The sequence below is a fragment of the Mizuhopecten yessoensis genome, unplaced genomic scaffold (assembly GCF_002113885.1).
Source record: "Mizuhopecten yessoensis strain PY_sf001 unplaced genomic scaffold, ASM211388v2 scaffold4083, whole genome shotgun sequence".
NCBI lineage: Eukaryota > Metazoa > Mollusca > Bivalvia > Pectinida > Pectinidae > Mizuhopecten > Mizuhopecten yessoensis.
This window is the reverse complement of record NW_018405367.1, coordinates 40,441-60,707: the sequence shown is the minus strand read 5'-3', so window position 1 is coordinate 60,707 and position 20,267 is coordinate 40,441. Positions and strand designations below refer to the sequence as shown.

Here is a 20,267-nt window from a genome sequence, read left to right as displayed (position 1 = left end):
AGGGATTTTCCCTTTAGCAGTGGACTGGGAAGCTGGGGGTCTCTGGTTTGATCCCAAAAGGAAGCACACCAATCTCTTTCCTGTTACATTACATTTAAAAAGTATACTGATGTCACAGGTCATGACTTAAAGCACAACCAGACTGAGATTCGAACCTGTGACCTACAATCCTCCCTTTCTTGTTTGAAGTCTTCCCCTCCAAGTACAACACTATTTGCAACCCAGGTTTAGGTATCCCCTTACCAAGCAAACACCCAGTACCTGAAACATTAGGATTGATCACAAGCATCACTGTAGCAGGAGAGGGAAAATGTACTTTAACCAATTTAGCTACTTGGTGGTCAGCAACTTGTCCAGTTTCGATACACCGTTATAGCTAAAAGCAGTTATTGTTTAAAGAAGAGTATCCAATTAATGACGGAACAAACCACTGTCAACAATATTTAAGAGGAAGTAATGCAAGGTGAAATGCATACATTTGATAAGGAAATGGACTGGGTTGATCGCTGGCGACCATGAAGCTCAATTGGTAGAGCGTCTGGTAGGGTTCGGAGGGTTAAGGGTCCGAATCTCGATCATACCATGCATTTTTCCACAAAATTGGTGCTGACGACCTTCCCCATTCAAGAAAGTGGAGACTAAGTAAAGGATGTGCATTGTACATAATTTTAAAGTTGCCTTACTAGCCATTGAACATAATTTTAAAGTTTTGCCTTACTAGCAATTGTACATAATTTTAAAGTTTTGCCTTACTAGCCATTGAACATAATTTTAAAGATTTCCCTTAATAGCCATTGTTCATAATTTTAAAGTTTTGCCTTACTAGCCATTGAACATAATTTTAAAGTTTTGCCTTACTAGCCATTGTTCATAATTTTAAAGTTTTGCCTTAATAGCCATTGTTCATAATTTTAAAGTTTTGCCTTACTAGCCATTGTTCATAATTTTAAAGTTTTGCCTTACTAGCCATTGTTCATAATTTTAAAGTTGCCTTACTAGCCATTGTTCATAATTTTAAAGTTTTGCCTTACTAGCCATTGTACATAATTTTAAAGTTTTGCCTTACTAGCCATTGTACATAATTTTAAAGTTTTGCCTTACTAGCCATTGTACATGATTTTAAAGTTGCCTTACTAGCCATTGTTCATAATTTTAAAGTTTTGCCTTACTAGCCATTGAACATAATTTTAAAGTTTTGCCTTACTAGCAATTGTACATAATTTTAAAGTTTTGCCTTACTAGCCATTGAACATAATTTTAAAGTTTTGCCTTACTAGCCATTGAACATGATTTTAAAGTTTTGCCTTACTAGCCATTGTACATAATTTTAAAGTTTTGCCTTACTAGCCCCGGCTAGAGGGAATTTCCCTTTAGCTCAGCAGTTAAACCGTCCGAGTAGAATTGTCTGGGTTCACAGGTTTGAGCCCAAGTGAACGCACATATTCTTTTCACTACTTCCTGCGTATTACATATTATATTGAAGTATCAATATCACATTTGGTGTTGAGGAAAAAATAATATGTATTAAAGAAAAGGGTTCTGTACCATCCCATACAGAAACAAAATAATTGCATCTGAGTATTTCATGAGCTGCCTATGAAATCAAGAGAAACAAGTATAACAGGAGAAAGAAAATTGCACATTCAGACAGGGATTCGAACCCAGGCCCCTCCGAACTCTAGACGGATGCTCTATCAGTTGAGCTTCCTGAATACCTGTGATCAACACAGTCCAGTTCCGCTCAAATGTATGCATTTCTTCCTTATCAAATTATGTTTTTCAGTAATTTGATCTACATTAACCCTTTCACCACTGTGGACCATAATGGACTCATCCAGATAGATGTATGGTAGAGTCTACTAAAGATATTTAGGGGTGAAAGGGTAATAATTGTATACTCTTCTGTTATACAAGTAAGAAATGTATCCAAATTATGTTTTGCACACTGGTGGTCTAAGCAACAAGTAATTTCTTATGGTGGTTAACTCATTCATCCCTACATTTTTAAATGGACTTGCCCAGTCTTTGATTTGGTAAGGTTCCAAAGTTACCTTTAGGTGTGAACGTGGTAACTCCCATGAGTAAATGGATTCTAACACAAATTTAGTGAAACTTGACTGGGGCGATCACCGGTGACCAGGTAGCTCAGTCAGTGAGTTTGTTAAATAAATATAAACTGTATTTATTTCACGACAATTATGAAACAACAAGTTATGTTCACTTATATTAATCACTCTTGCTGGCCAGAATGTTAGCACACTTGGGTCTTAATGTGGGAGGAAACCGTAGTACCTGGAGAAAACCTGCATAGTCAGGAAGGTGACCCCCGTAACTTTTAACATCCATTTGAGAGGTGAGTGTGCTATCTGGTGCGCCACCCGACCACCAGTAAGTTAGAGCATCCATGTAGAGCTCAAAGGTCCCAGGTTCAAATCTTGATCTGACTTATACATTTTTCCTGTCCAGTCGCATAATTTTAATAGGACGAGAAATAGTGATAAAGATAGTGCCGTCGCTGGGGTTCGAACCCGCAACCCTTGGCTCTCCAGCCCGATGCTCTATCGCTGAGCTAAAGGGAAATTCCCTACAGCTGACGCTTGTAAGGCAACCTAATTAATCCACATCTTTTACATAATTATCAATGTTCATTTCATAACTATAAGAAATCAGAAAAAAAATAAGAGTAATTTTTTCTGCACTTCTGTTTGTGTTGTGTTACAACCTTACATTAACAAAAGAGTGATGGTGTCTTCTCATAAAAATTACTTACAGTGACACCTCACATTAGGAGACAAGAGCCATGTTGCTGAAGTTGCTTTTGATCCTGTGCCTGGCTGACTATGGAGAAACAACGTGTCCCGAAAGTAACGAGACAGGTAAGCTGTAAAGTGTTACAGTAACACGCGTAACAATGACGACAACGCAGGTAACTCTGATAATATCACAAGTTACAGCGATGACAATATCACAGGTAACCATGACAATATCACAGGTAACCATGACAATATCAAAGGTAACAATATAAGTTACACGGATTTTTGGCAGGGTATACGGGATGGTATGACCCTAAAGGGTTTCATATTTCCTGAGGCCGAAAGGCCGAAGGAAATACGAAATACTGTAACAGGACAAAAATGAAACGTTTTGCCATTTTGTAAACAGCGAAGCAGACGACGAATGCGAGTTGTCTCCCGATGCCCGGTCGCAAGATACAAAGACACGTGACCTGTATACCCCTTGTAAAATCATGTGATTCCACAGTATTACTGCTGAGAATCATGTGACATGACCGTATACCCCCTGAGATTTTCGTATACCCCCTGAGATTTACGAATGCGGTTTGGTACACTGTAGTTTTTAACCAATCAGATTCCTAGATTTTTCTAGGCAATAATATATATATGTGACAGGTAACCCTGACAATATTTAAGGTAACCATGACACTATTACAGGTAACCCTGATAATATCAAAGATAACTATGATAATATCAAAGATAACTAAGATAATATCACAGGTAACCCTGATAATATCACAAGTTACGATGACAATATGAAAGGTAACCATGACAATACTATAGGTAACCATGACAATATTATAAGTAACCCTGATGATATCGAAGGTAAGCCTGACAATAACAATGATTACACTGACAATATAACAGGAAACCATGACAATATCACAGGTAACCCTGACAATATCACAGGTTACCCTGACAATATCACAGGTTACCCTGACAATATCACAGGTAACCCTGGCAACAGTAGAGGTCACACTAACAATATAACAGGTAACAATATTACAAGTAACCCTGATAAAATAACAGGTAACCTTGATAAAATAATAGGTAACCGTTACAATATCAAAGGTAACCCTGTCAATATCACAGGTAATTTACCCCGACAACATAAAAGGTAATCATGAAAATATCACAAGTAACCCTTACAATGTCGCTGATAACCCTGATAATGTTAAAGACTACCCTAGTCCCTTACCAAATCTCACGTACATAATTTACATGCAGGACTGTTTTTTATTTGTTTGTATTCGTTTGTATTTTTTCATACTTCTGTCAATCACAGGACCTTTGAGGTACACTGATGGAATGAATAGTGCTGACTTTATGATCGCTGGTCATCAAAAGTCCCTACGTTGTTGTATTACCGGCTTTACTAGACTGATCTGGTCCTTTCGTGCCACGGAAAATGATACATGGCAACACATTAACGGAACAGATTACCAACTTGACGAGAATAATAGGAACCAGACTTTAATGATTCTCCCAAAACAGGATAGCGACCCTCGACCAGGAAGTTACCGCTGTACCGCCACAAATGCCGAAAACCATACTCTCATACACAGAATAGAATTATATCTGGGAGGTAAGTCCAAAAGTCTAGTATAGAAGTGTTTTTAGCTTTCCTGGCCCATGGGGCAGCATTGATCTGTCTTTCATTTTTCAACTGACATCAAGTTTCTTTTAAAAATACTACTATAAAATATCTGAAGGGATTTTGACTATATTTTTTTAACACATCCGTAGATGGGAAAATATAACTGAATCTTTAGCTCATTCACCCCTCCATTTTTAAACTGGACTTGCCCAGTCTTTGATTTGGAAAGGTTCTAATGTGACATAAGGGGTGAATGGGTTTAAAGCCTTCTGAATGAGTACTGGTAAATTATTGTTACCTGAATTAGTCATCGATCCCTGGGCCAAATTGACTCAACGTTGTATAAACAGATGATGGGGCTCCACCCCATCCTTGGGACAGAGGTGTGGGCAAAAAAGGGATACCTCAAAATTCCTCAAATTAGGATGTCAACACATGAGAGCATTAAATCAAGATTTGAATTCTTGTCCTAGGTAATAAAATCTCATTGAAGGTCATTGTGACCATTTTTAGCCAATGATATTTGAAGGAATACAGCGAATTATTGAAGGTATTAAGGAACCGTCTCTGATGTGGCAACTTTTAGCTGCCCTTTAACTCATTCACCCCTGAAGTTTCATAATGAACTATTCCAACCTTTGAATTGGAAGGGTTCAAATATGTCTTCAGGGGTGAATGAGTTAAATTATTTGTTCACAGTTTTCAGATGACAAATGACATCCCTTTTTTCTCCCCTGTGACTTTTTTTTTTTTTAAATCAAACTTTGATTTTTATAAAATATTTTATAGCGCAACATTTTGTTGGGAAAAAATCCCTACCTATCTACCTGCCTTCAAATGTTATTAGGGAAACTCCAAATAGATATTTTTTAAGCATGGCATTATAATCATTGAAAAAGTCATTGAAAAAAATGGGATAGAGGAATGGCGATTTGCTAAATCTTTATAATGATATGCATCTCATAGTATTGAGATTTGAACTTCCATTCAGTTTTGGATATATGTATTTATCACATAATGTACCGTGTTATCCAGTGAATATACCCATGTCATATTTGTTTGCGTATTAACCCATGTAATATGACCTATCAGCCCTGTGATTGGTTGTAAGCTTCAATTGTTTCAATTGTGATGTCACGCCTAGGACAAGTACATGACGTCACAGACTTACGCACTGGAGTCAAAATGGCGGCTTTTTACATTTCAAGGTTGCATGAAAATCGTCGTTTTACACAGATAAATGCCATAAATGTTAGTTATGTGATAAAAAGGATCTTTCACTGATTTTCATTTCATATGAAATTTATGAAACTCGTCACAAATTTGTCATTTTAGCTCTCCAGAGGCTCGCTAAATTGAAATACTCTAAGACTTGTTTCATATATCTCAAATGAAATGGATACTCATGTAAGATCCTATATATCTCAAGTGAATGTGACTGGCTTTTGAAAATTGATTTTAAACTTTTTTTTACTAATTTGAACAGTCACGATCAGATTATTCTTAAAGAAGAAGTGCCCAGGGCTAATATAAAGTTATTTATTTTACAACAATTTATGAAAAAAGTTTTACAACTTATATCAATCACTTTTGTTATGTTAGTGCACGGGGTCTTAATGTGGGAGGAAACCGGAGTACCCGGAGAAAACCCAAGTGGTCGGGCAGATGAAAGGCAAGTGCGCTATCCACTGCCCCACCCGACCACCCAGGGCCCAGGGCTGCCAACCTTTTAGGAGCCCATTGACTTGGATATCTCTCTCTACCTGGTTTCCCAATGTTCAAGACTTTTTGACAGCATCATGGCGTAATGTTGTTTCAATAGCTGGGATCGGATTTACAAATGTATCAAACAAATCCTGGCTTTCTCTGAATACTACAACATATAGTTTTTTTTCTCAATTTAATTCAATGTACTTAATTTTGTAGAATAAAATCAAATGGCTAAGGGCCCTGACAAACATCAGGTTGGAAGAATGGATGATATGTGCCTCCAAAAAAATTGGATATATCTGCACAGCTTATAGAATCTTTTGTCCATACAGAGAATTCTTCATTCCCTCACTCATTAACTTATTTTCCTCTGTTAATATTTACAATCAGTTATTAAGAATAAGAAAAGCAAATAAAAATGTTTTGAATTAATAATGATGCATCCTCGAAAATCCACGGGTTATGCTCACTTTGGCTCTCTGCACCCAAGGAATATGTCATAGCAAATTTGAAGATTACCTGGCTAGCTATTTGATTGGTCTCAGGTATAAAGATCTGACCAATCACTAGGCTGATGCCTGTCCTTTGAAAATTACAGAGGAGTGACAACCAGCTTCAGAGGCAGTCTATTTTGCCATTACACAACTGACAGATTCTTTTTGTGTATATCAAAGGATCAAACCAGTGTTCTCATCTCATCCACAAGGTGGTGCACTGAGCCTTTGTTTTTACTTTGACATATTCCAGGGGTGCAGAGAGCTAAAGTGAGTGTAACCCCTGATTTTGGAGGATGATACAGTTGTGGGACTGCCCAACGTTACACGATGTGTGGTGTGCACACCTTGTGCGTACAATAACAAATTAGACGATCATTGCTTGCGCACATTTGTTCGCACGATGGACGAACGTTGTGCGATAACAATCATGCTTGGTGTAAGTTGAGGAATGGCTTAACAATATATACGGTTTCTTGTTTAAACATAAAAACTTGAGTTTTAAGTATTCTTTATCTTTCTGTCTTTACTGTCTTAAATTTAGAAATGGCGTTTTCGGTGTTTTTAAACGACCTTAATCGACACATGTAAAATTACAAGACAGTCCCGTATACAGGTTAACATAGCCACTTTGTACAGGTACCTGGACCGTAGTTTTCCTCACCAGGAGCACTTACGTAACTCGTCGGGGTGTGAAATTCCAGGTGAAGGGAAGCTAAGGCCAAACCAAATGCAAATAACAAATACTAAACATATGGTATCACATATCAGATCTATGTGTCAGGCACAGGCCAGGTAAAACTCTGGTCACCCATCAAATTTGTATTTACCTGTTCTGTTACCTTGGAGCCAAACTCATTCCAGACTCTCAAACAGTCACTGTAATACTGTGTAACAGGCATTGTAAAATTGTACATAATCTAAAATAGTTGTGATGAGAAATTAAAGTAATATACAGTGTACATTATTGCATACAAGTGTAGCAGAACTGGACTGGGTCGATCGTCGGTGACCAGGTAGCTCAATCGGTAGAGCATCTGTCTATAGTTCGGAGGGTACCGGGTTCGAACCCTGGTCTGGCCGTGTATTTTTTCTCACCTGTACACAAACCTTTCGTATTTTTTTCATTCTGTAATATTGATCAACAAATTGTACCAAATCGCACAGTTGTGCGGAGAGAAGAACACAATGGGGTGAATGATTGTTAAATCGCACAGTTGTGCGCACCATGTGTGGACGACATGCGGACGATGTGTGCACAATATATGCACTATGTGCCCATGCTATTTTTGGTGCGTTGTGTGGTCACACAACTGTACTTTTGGTGCATGCAATGAACACTGTGTCTTAAGTGGCCTGTAATTGTTGTGTGATTCTAGGCCCCACAGGTCGAGAACATCCCCAGGCATTTGGCCCCTCATCAACCCCTTGTGCTAAGCTGGGCGGGACCATCTCTTTAAATTGTTCAGGGGACTTCGGACAACTAGATTCTATGCTGAGGAATGTTGAGTGGTACTACGATGATGGCGGGAACCTCACACTGTTGTCTGATCTGAATGACAGCCGTATAACTAGCAGTATCAATAATCAGTAAGTATTTATATATTGAATTAAGTATGAAGGGATTATTGCAAAGTGTGTCAGTGCATTAAATGTATTTCCAGATGATCAGAGTATTTATAATTCGATAAAGAAACTGTTTAAAGTTCCTATCATGTCAGCAAGCTTACTGATAGATTTTTGATGCTGTGTCAATACAGGACTGCAGGGATTCAAAGTCCCAAATAATTTAATTACCAGAAGGGGTTCCAATGCCTTTCTGCTGGTTAGATTAACATGTATTGTAGAACGTACAAAAATACACAAAAAAAAATTGCCTGACACTGATGAACTTGAAGAAAAGGGGTGGGCTTATTACCGGGCATCCACCTTATGCAAGGAAAAATAACGAAAAGTGGGAGATGGGCTTATTACCAGGCATGTTTTTTTTTAAGTAATACATCCATGCATAACTTGGTTAATATTAAGTAGTTTTCAATGTTGTCTCTTTAAAATTATTTTATTAGTATAGTTAAACCCAAAAACACTTGTTTGAAAAAATAATTGCAGTATATTGCTGTTTTAAAATCATATTGTAACATTTATAGGATTTTTTTTAGAGAAATATTTCAATTGGTATTGTATCGTAATTGTACACACCTTTTAACTTTCATACTTAGTATATAATTTGCATATACATGATGAAGTGGACTACGTGGGCTTCATAATTTTTCAAGAAAAAAAATTTGAATATGGTTTGAGACTACAGTTTTGGCCATTTACAGATCTGTGTCTACAAAACAAAAGCTAGCTTTTCATGTAGTCTATTTTTGTACTCAGCATGTGGGAAATATTGTGAAAAATCCATCAGAACGACCTATGCTTAAATGTGAGTATTTCTGTTACTGAATAGGTGATATTTAAGACAGTTTTTAGAAAAAAAATCTATATTCAGGAATTCAAATTTTTGGTTGAAACTCATGTAATTTTTGGATGTTTTTTTTTTTGCTGTGATAAGATGTATTTAAAATGTAGTTTATTCATATATATATATTTATGTAGGATGAATTCTGAGACATGCCCATTTTTTTAGGATCAGGCGGCAATTTTTACTGTACACTGCTACCTAAGAAACAAATCATCCTTGATTTCCTTTCCTTTGCTATCAAAGATTTCTCACCTTTTACAACAGCTGGTAAAATGTCATCCTTCAGTGTTACTACTCTATCCTATACAGCTAGTAACACCTCCATGTAACAAAGCTAGCATGTACTGGACTGCAATGTACTGAAATTATAGAGTTTCCTCCCTTTGCTCTGGTTTTGGAGTGAATACCATGATGGAGTTTGCTCCCCTTACTGTCATTTAAATGATCAATTCCCAAACAGTTTGACTGATTGCACAAAAACGATGGATGCTATGGAAATGTTTATTGTGATAAAAAATATTAGAACTCTTTAATCCTTTCACCACTGTAGACTATAATGGACTCGTCCAGATCAATGCATGGTAGAGTCTACTAAAGTTACCTAGAGGTGAAAGGGTTAATTTTCTACAGTAGACACTTGAATTGATCACATTCAAAACAGTTTGATTGTTTGCACCAAAACTGTAAAGTCAGTAATTTGCAAGGACTGTAAGCAAAGAGTTTCCCTCCTTTTTTATTCGGGGGGGGGGGGGCGTCTCCATTTTTCATTGAAATATCTACATTTAGCAGCCGCGTTGGCCAAGTATTTAAAGCGTCTTGACATTCTGCTATGTTTATGTGATCAATTTATTCAAAATTGATTCTCTACCATTAACTCTTCGTCTCGTGAACAGTTCTACTCTGTCTTTAAAAACCAGTTTAATTTTGAATCATATCTAGTTAAGCTTAATTCCAGCGAACGTATAATTATTAGCAAATTTAGAATTTCGAACTTAAAATTACCCATTGAAACTGGTAGATGGGTTGGTATACCACGTAATATGGTATTGGGGATGAATACCACTATCTTTTTCAATGTAATAATGCTACGATAACTAATTATAGACATAAATACATCGCACATTACTTTTATATAAATCCAAGTTTAGCTAAAATGAGAGGTATATGTTTGAAATTTGTAATCGACCCTTATTATCCAGAGTGAGCTACTTTCTTAAAAATGTAGAAAACCTATGTATTTCACACTGATTATTGTCATACTCTTTATTGTACTTTCTATATATACAATAGCAGTGTATTCTTTAATTGCATAAATTTATTCTTTATTACCTTTATATGCTTATAATTTGCAATTAATCATTATTATCCCTGAGTGAGTTACTTTAATGCGTATTTACTATAATTATTCATATGTTACAATGAACTTAGTACCCTGTCTGCCATGTATGTTTGTTTTGAATTTTTGACCTCTCGTTATACACACAAGTGTGTCAAGACTCGAGAGTGTGATACAGAATCTGAATCTGAAGCTAACACTAGCCCTCCACCACTGGGTCGCGGGTTCGAGGCCAACCTGGGGCAGTCTCCAGGTACTGGCCGCAGGTCGGTGGATTTTGTCCGGGAACTCTGGCTTTCCTCCACCAACAAAGCTGGCCATCCTTAAATGACCAAAGCTGTTAATAGGACGTAAAACACGAACAAACCAAACAACAAAATCTACATTTATTTTAATCATATAGATGAGTTCCCTCCCTTTACTATAATGAAGAATGAATATCAGGATAAGAGTTCCTTACCCTTATTTCTTCCGGAACTGATTCCATTTATCACAATTCGTAGCAATTTGACTGGTTGTACAAGACTTATTCACTAGGATAGATATTACTATAGTGCTCTTTAAAGTTGACAGTGCATATTTTTTGGTGAGCCTTGACAAAGATTTTTGAAGCCTCTAAATATATAAATATAAAAACCTAGTGCTGTCATGAAGGCTAATTAACCCTTACACCACTGTAGATCATAATGGACTCATCCAGATCAGTGCATTGAAGAGTTTATTAAAGTTACATAGGAGTAGGAGTGAAACAGTTTACCCCAAAAATGTTCCATTTATAACTGGCCATATCAAGTAAACAATCTCAATACCTTGTCCTTACCTGAATTTCTTTGTTTTGTTTTACAGAATGGCAGAACCTTCAAGTAGCCAGCTTGTAATAAGAAACGTGACTGAGGCAGACATAGATAAAACATTCAGATGTTACGTCAGCAGCGTCAAGACTGAGTACAACAAGCACTTCAAATTTGTAGTTGAACTTTGTCGTAAGTTGTTTTATTACATACATAGATTTGGGGTTCTTATTCCATCTTTTCATATTGCAGAGTTATCTGCTCTTGGGAGCAGGTATTGATTGTTTTGTCATTGGTTCGTGTGAGAAAATTACATCATTTTCTCAAAAACTTGATGACGTTACTCTCACAAACAAATGACGTAACAATCAATACCTGCTAACAAGAGCAGATAACTCTGCAATAAGAAAAGATGGAATAGAAATCTAGCCTGTATGATCTTGTTGAATTCCTTTTGATTATGTGATCCTAAGTATCCCCGACCCACTGCCGAAAACTGTATCTATACATTGGTAACTGTTATTTCTGAGATGACTTAAGCTTTGATATAGCATTTCTGAATAGAAAACCATACCCTTGTGACTTTGTGTGAGTAATCAAGATGAAATGATCAAAACTGAATCAAAAACAGTGTTCTGAGTGTAAAAAAATATATCAGAGGGGCTGGACCAGGATTCCTATCCATGACATAAGGTTGTCATACTTCTATCGCTCTTACCTTCTCGGAGGGGCTAGACCAGGATTCCTATCAATGACATAAGGTTGTCACACTACTATCCTCTTACCTACTCGGAGGGGCTAGACCAGGCTTCCTATCCATGACATAAGGTTGTCATCTTACCTACTCGGAGGGGCTAGACCAGGATTCCTATCCATGGCATAAGGTTGTCATACTACTATCGCTCTAACCTACTTGGAGGGGCTAGACCAGGATTCCTATCCCTGACATAAGATTGTCAAATTACCATCGCTCTAACCTACTCGGAGGGGCTAGACCAGGATTGCTCTCCCTGACATAAGGTTGTCATACTACTATCCCTCTTACCTACTCGGAGGGGCTAGACCAGGATTCCTATACATGACATAAGGTTGTCATACTACTATCCCTCTTACCTACTCGGAGGGGCTAGACCAGGATTGCTCTCCCTGACATAAGGTTGTCATACTACTATCGCTCTAACCTACTCGGAGGGGCTGGACCAGGATTCCTATCAATGACATAAGGTTGTCATACTACTATCGCTCTAACCTACTTGGAGGGGCTAGACCAGGATTCCTATCCCGGACATAAGATTGTCAAATTACTATCGCTCTCACCTACTCGGAGGGGCTAGACCATGATTCCTTTCCATGACATAATTAAGGTTACTACTATCGCTCTTACCTACTCGGAGGGGATAGACCAGGATTCCTATCCATGACATAAGGTTGTCATACTTCTATCCTTCTTACCTACTTGGAGGGGCTAGACCAGGATTCTTATCCCTGACATAAGGTTGTCATACTACTATCGCTCTTTCCTCCTCGGAGGGGCTAGACCAGGATTCCTATACATGACATAAGGTTGTCATACTAATATCGCTCCTACCTACTCGGAGGGGCTAGGCCAGGATTCCTATCCATGGCATAAGGTTGTCATACTACTATCGCTCTAACCTACTCGGAGGGGCTAGACCATGATTCCTTTCCATGACATAATTAAGGTTACTACTATCGCTCTAACCTACTCGGATGGGCTAGAACAGGATTCCTATACATGACATAAGGTTGTCATACTAATATCGCTCCTACCTACTCGGAGGGGCTAGGCCAGGATTCCTATCCATGGCATAAGGTTGTCATACTACTATCGCTCTAACCTACTTGGAGGGGCTAGACCAGGATTCCTATCCCTGACATAAGATTGTCAAATTACTATCGCTCTAACCTACTCGGAGGGGCTGGACCAGGATTCCTATCCATGACATAAGGTTGTCATACTACTATCGCTCTTACCTCCTCGGAGGGGCTAGACCAGGATTCCTATCCATGACATAAGGTTGTCATACTACTATCGCTCTTACCTACTCGGAGGGGCTAGACCAGGATTCCTATCCATGACATAAGGTTGTCATACTACTATCGCTCTTACCTACTCGGAGGGGCTAGACCAGGATTCCTATCCATGACATAAGGTTGTCATACTACTATCGCTCTTACCTACTCGGAGGGGCTAGACCAGGATTCCTATCCATGACATAAGGTTGTCATACTACTATCGCTCTTACCTACTCGGAGGGGCTAGACCAGGATTCCTATCCATGACATAAGGTTGTCATACTACTATCGCTCTTACCTACTCGGAGGGGCTAGACCAGGATTCCTATCCATGACATAAGGTTGTCATACTACTATCGCTCTTACCTACTCGGAGGGGCTAGACCAGGATTCCTATCCATGACATAAGGTTGTCATACTACTATCGCTCTTACCTACTCGGAGGGGCTAGACCAGGATTCCTATCCATGACATAAGGTTGTCATACTACTATCGCTCTTACCTACTCGGAGGGGCTAGACCAGGATTCCTATCCATGACATAAGGTTGTCATACTACTATCGCTCTTACCTACTCGGAGGGGCTAGACCAGGATTCCTATCCATGACATAAGGTTGTCATACTACTATCGCTCTTACCTACTCGGAGGGGCTAGACCAGGATTCCTATCCATGACATAAGGTTGTCATACTACTATCGCTCTTACCTACTCGGAGGGGCTAGACCAGGATTCCTATCCATGACATAAGGTTGTCATACTACTATCGCTCTTACCTACTCGGAGGGGCTAGACCAGGATTCCTATCCATGACATAAGGTTGTCATACTACTATCGCTCTTACCTACTCGGAGGGGCTAGACCAGGATTCCTATCCATGACATAAGGTTGTCATACTACTATCGCTCTTACCTACTCGGAGGGGCTAGACCAGGATTCCTATCCATGACATAAGGTTGTCATACTACTATCGCTCTTACCTACTCGGAGGGGCTAGACCAGGATTCCTATCCATGACATAAGGTTGTCATACTACTATCGCTCTTACCTACTCGGAGGGGCTAGACCAGGATTCCTATCCATGACATAAGGTTGTCATACTACTATCGCTCTTACCTACTCGGAGGGGCTAGACCAGGATTCCTATCCATGACATAAGGTTGTCATACTACTATCGCTCTTACCTACTCGGAGGGGCTAGACCAGGATTCCTATCCATGACATAAGGTTGTCATACTACTATCGCTCTTACCTACTCGGAGGGGCTAGACCAGGATTCCTATCCATGACATAAGGTTGTCATACTACTATCGCTCTTACCTACTCGGAGGGGCTAGACCAGGATTCCTATCCATGACATAAGGTTGTCATACTACTATCGCTCTTACCTACTCGGAGGGGCTAGACCAGGATTCCTATCCATGACATAAGGTTGTCATACTACTATCGCTCTTACCTACTCGGAGGGGCTAGACCAGGATTCCTATCCATGACATAAGGTTGTCATACTACTATCGCTCTTACCTACTCGGAGGGGCTAGACCAGGATTCCTATCCATGACATAAGGTTGTCATACTACTATCGCTCTTACCTACTCGGAGGGGCTAGACCAGGATTCCTATCCATGACATAAGGTTGTCATACTACTATCGCTCTTACCTACTCGGAGGGGCTAGACCAGGATTCCTATCCATGACATAAGGTTGTCATACTACTATCGCTCTTACCTACTCGGAGGGGCTAGACCAGGATTCCTATCCATGACATAAGGTTGTCATACTACTATCGCTCTTACCTACTCGGAGGGGCTAGACCAGGATTCCTATCCATGACATAAGGTTGTCATACTACTATCGCTCTTACCTACTCGGAGGGGCTAGACCAGGATTCCTATCCATGACATAAGGTTGTCATACTACTATCGCTCTTACCTACTCGGAGGGGCTAGACCAGGATTCCTATCCATGACATAAGGTTGTCATACTACTATCGCTCTTACCTACTCGGAGGGGCTAGACCAGGATTCCTATCCATGACATAAGGTTGTCATACTACTATCGCTCTTACCTACTCGGAGGGGCTAGACCAGGATTCCTATCCATGACATAAGGTTGTCATACTACTATCGCTCTTACCTACTCGGAGGGGCTAGACCAGGATTCCTATCCATGACATAAGGTTGTCATACTACTATCGCTCTTACCTACTCGGAGGGGCTAGACCAGGATTCCTATCCATGACATAAGGTTGTCATACTACTATCGCTCTAACCTACTCGGAGGGGCTAGACCAGGATTCCTATCCATGGCATAAGGTTGTCATACTACTATCGCTCTTACCTACTCGGAGGGGCTAGACCAGGATTGCTATCCATGACATAATTAAGGTTACTACTATCGCTCTAACCTACTCGGAGGGGCTAGACCAGGATTGCTATCCATGACATAAGGTTGTCATACTACTATCGCTCTAACCTACTCGGAAGGGCTGGACCAGGATTCCTATCCAGGACATAAGGTTGTCATACTACTATCGCTCTTACCTACTTGGAGGGGCTGGACCAGGATTCCTATCCAGGACATAAGGTTGTCATACTACTATCGCTGTTACCTACTTGGAGGGGCTGGACCAGGATACCTATCCATGACATAAGGTTGTCATACTATAGCTCTTACCTACTCGGAGGGGCTAGACAAGGATTGCTATCCATGACATAAGGTTGTCAGACTACTATCGCTCTAACCTACTCGGAAGGGCTGGACCAGGATTCCTATCCGGGACATAAGGTTGTCATACTACTATCGCTCTTACCAGGGCTGGACCAGGATTCCTATCCAGGACATAAGATTGTCATACTACTATCGCTCTTACCTACCCGGAGGGGCTAGACCAGGATTCCTATCAATGACATAAGGTTGTCATACTACTATCGTTCTTACCTACTCGGAGAGGCTTGCCCAGGATTCGCTATCCATGACATAATAAAGGTTACTCCTATCGCTCTTACCTACTCGGAGGGGCTAGACAAGGATTGCTATCCATGACATAAGGTTGTCATACATCCAGGACATAAGGTTGTCATACTACTATCGCTGTTACCTACTTGGAGGGGCTGGACCAGGATACCTATCCATGACATAAGGTTGTCATACCATAAGGTTGTCATACTACTATCGCTCTAACCTACTCTGAGGGGCTAGACCAGGATTCCTATCCAGGACATAAGGTTGTCATACTACTATCGCTATAACCTACTCGGAGGGGCTAGACCAGGATTGCTATCTATGACATAAGGTTGTCATACTACTATCTCTCTTACCTACTCGGAGGGGCTAGACCAGGAATCCTATCCATGACATAAGGTTGTCATAATATCGCTCTTACCTACTCGGAGGGGCTGGACCAGGATTCCTATCCAGGACATAAGGTTGTCATACTACTATCGCTCTAACCTACTCGGAAGGGCTGGACCAGGATTCCTATCCGGGACATAAGGTTGTCATACTACTATCGCTCTGACCTACTCGGAGGGGCTAGACCAGGATTCCTACCCCTGACATAAGATTGTCAAATTACTATCGCTCTAACCTACTCGGAGGGGCTAGACCATGATTCCTATCCATGACATAATTAAGGTTACTACTATCCCTCTTACCTACTCGGAGGGGCTAGACCAGGAATCCTATCCATGACATAAGGTTGTCATAATATCGCTCTTACCTACTCGGAGGGGCTAGACCAGGAATCCTATCCATGACATAAGGTTGTCATAATATCGCTCTTACCTACTCGGAGGGGCTAGGCCAGGATTCCTATCCATGACATAAGGTCGTCATACTACTATCGCTCTTACCTACTCTGAGGGGCTAGACCAGGATTCCTATCCATGCCATAATTAAGGTTACTACTATCGCTCTAACCTACTCGGAAGGGCTAGACCAGGATTGCTATCCATGAGATAAGGTTGTCATACTACTATCGCTCTAACCTACACGGAAGGGCTGGACCAGGATTCCTATCCGGGACATAAGGTTGTCATACTACTATCGCTCTGACCTACTCGGAGGGGCTAGACCAGGATTGCTATCCATGACATAATAAAGGTTACTACTATCGCTCTTACCTACTCGGAGGAGCTAGACCAGGATTGCTATCCATGACATAATAAAGGTTACTCCTATCGCTCTTACCTACTCGGAGGGGCTAGACAAGGATTGCTATCCATGACATAAGGTTGTCAGACTACTATCGCTCTAACCTACTCGGAAGGGCTAGACCAGGATTGCTATCCATGACATAAGGTTGTCAGACTACTATCGCTCTAACCTACTCGGAAGGGCTAGACCAGGATTGCTATCCATGATATAATTAAGGTTACTACTATCGCTCTAACCTACTCGGAAGGGCTGGACCAGGATTCCTATGCAGGACATAAGGTTGTCATACTACTATCGCTATAACCTACTCGGAGGGGCTAGACCAGGATTGCTATTCATGACATAATTAAGGTTACTACTATCGCTCTTACCTACTCGGAGGAGCTAGACCAGGATTGCTATCCATGACATAATTAAGGTTTCTACTATCGTTCTTACCTACTCGGAGAGGCTTGACCAGGATTCCTATCCACAAGGATTGCTATCCATGACATATGGTTGTCATACTACTATCTCTCTTACCTACTCGGAGGGGCTAGACCAGGATTCCTATCCATGACATAAGGTTGTCATACTGCTATCGCTCTTGCCTACTCCGAGGGGCTAGACCAGGATTCCTATCCATGGCATAAGGTTGTCATACTATCGCTCTTACCAACTTGGAGGGGCTAGACCAGGATTCCTATCCATGACATAAGGTTGTTATACTACTATCGCTCTTACCTACTCGGAGGGGCTAGACCAGGATTCCTATCCATGACATAAGGTTGTCATACTACTATCGTTCTTACCTACTCGGAGAGGCTTGACCAGGATTCCTATCCATGACATAAGGTTGTCATACTACTATCGGTCTTACCTACTCGGAGGGGCTAGACCAGGATTCCTATTCATGACATAAGGTTGTCATACTACTATCGCTCTAACCTACTCGGAGGGGCTAGACCAGGATTCCTATCCATGACATAATGTTGTCATACTACTATCGTTCTTACCTACTCGGGGAGGCTTGAACAGGATTCCTATCCATGACATAAGGTTGTCATACTATCGCTCTTTCCTACTCAGAGGGGCTAGACCAGGATTGCTATCCATGACATAAGGTTGTCATACTACTATCGTTCTTACCTACTTCCTATCCATGACATAAGGTTGTCATACTATCGCTCTTACCTACTCAGAGGGGCTAGACCAGGATTGCTATCCATGACATAAGTTTGTCATACTACTATCCGTCTTACCTACTCGGAGGGGCTAGACCAGGATTCCTATCCATGACATAAGGTTGTCATACTACTATCGCTCTTACCTACTGAGTTATGTTGTCAGCAGCAGTGTTCTTGCCCAACTGTGTTACAGTTACAGTCTAAACGAAATGAAGGGGAGGTAACTGTTTAAAATTTAATCAATCAGTCCAACCTCACCTGCATTCAAAGACCACCTTCACATGGTGTAAATACAGTAAAACCCTGTTGTTATGTCATCCGTTAAACCGCCAAACCCGCATACCGCTATTGATTTACTTCGAACGGATTTCCCCAACGTTAATGCACCTGCCAAACCCGCATACCGCCTTCCACCATCATATTCCCAAAACAAACGGTTAATTTAAATAACACTATTTTGACCTCATTAAATACCACCAATTTGAGTCGAGTACAGGTATATCCCGATGACAGGAATGTTACGTAGGTGACTGCCGAATGACCAGGTAATCAGCTATATGTTTTGCACGCTCAACAATTTGATACATAATTTGAAAAAACGTATTCTGATTTTTTTTATTTTTTTTAAAGTATAAGTTCAGTTGGTTTGTGAACACTTTCAGGTTTAAAAGTGAAAACCCGATATACCACCAAACTCAGTATACCGCCAAAATTACAGAGGACATAAGGTTTTTCTGTAATTATAAGTAGTCTCTTATTGCAGGTTCAATTAACTCATTCACCCCTACATATTTAAACTGGACTTGCCCAGTCTTTGATTTGGTAAGGTTCAAAATTGACTTTAGGGGTGAATGAGTTAACATAAAAATAAAATAGAAGATTTTATTAACAGTCCGTAAAACTAGGAGTCAGACGGTCTCTTTATAAAGGTGGTATCTCAAGCAGGTTTGCCAATTACTGAAGTTCATTTAATTATCAATGGTAATTTAAAAAAAAAACCTGTACATCTTTTACTTTCTGTGATCAACTAAGGACAACTAAACACTGTGTATATATATCTGAAAACTTCTTGTCGGATAATTTAAAGAATTTAATTCACTAATTATTCTTTCATCAAAAGATAATGCCACCACTAATAATGATGTTTATCTTTGTTAATGCATTTACGCCTGAAGACGCATTTAAACTATTAAAATTATTAACTATATTTACCAATCTATGGCACTGCCACTATATAACACTATATAACAAGTTTGGATGGCATTCACATAGACTGTAAATGCCACAGCCATTGTGTTGACATAGTCATAATTACGACGTCATAATTGTGATGTTGGAAACTGGACTTACCACCCTGTCCCACCGTACTGTGTTTTTTCCTATATACAGTTACCTCCCCGTAATGATCCCTGTCCCACTGCACTGTGTTTTTTTTCTATATACAGTTACCTCCCCTTAATGATCCCTGTCCCACTGCACTGTGTTTTTTTTAGGTCACCTGAGACAAAGTCTCAAGTGACCTATTGCGATCGCCTTTTGTCCGTCGTTGTCCATCGTCCGTCGTCCGTCCGTAAACAATTTACGTTTTCGACTTCTTCTCCAAAACCCCTGAACCAATTTCAATGAAATTTTGCAGGGACCTTCCATGGACAAAGGTCAACAAAAATAGTGGCCGGTTTAGTCCCAAGCCCCCAGGGGCTGATGGGTGGGGCCAAAAA

The 20,267-nt window shown here is 40.1% G+C and overlaps 1 protein-coding gene across 2 annotated transcripts in view; it reads left to right on the top strand.

The window, feature by feature from the left end:
* LOC110448482 overlaps positions 1–20,267 on the top strand; it is a 37,211-nt gene that overhangs the window by 805 nt on the left and 16,139 nt on the right. For both annotated transcript variants that reach the window (XM_021494743.1, XM_021494744.1), the window contains exons 2-5: positions 2,773–2,876; positions 4,081–4,380; positions 7,976–8,186; positions 11,246–11,382. In XM_021494743.1, coding sequence (XP_021350418.1) covers positions 2,801–2,876; positions 4,081–4,380; positions 7,976–8,186; positions 11,246–11,382 — 724 coding nt within the window. In that variant the 5' untranslated portion in view covers positions 2,773–2,800. The remainder of the gene's footprint in view (positions 1–2,772; positions 2,877–4,080; positions 4,381–7,975; positions 8,187–11,245; positions 11,383–20,267) is intronic.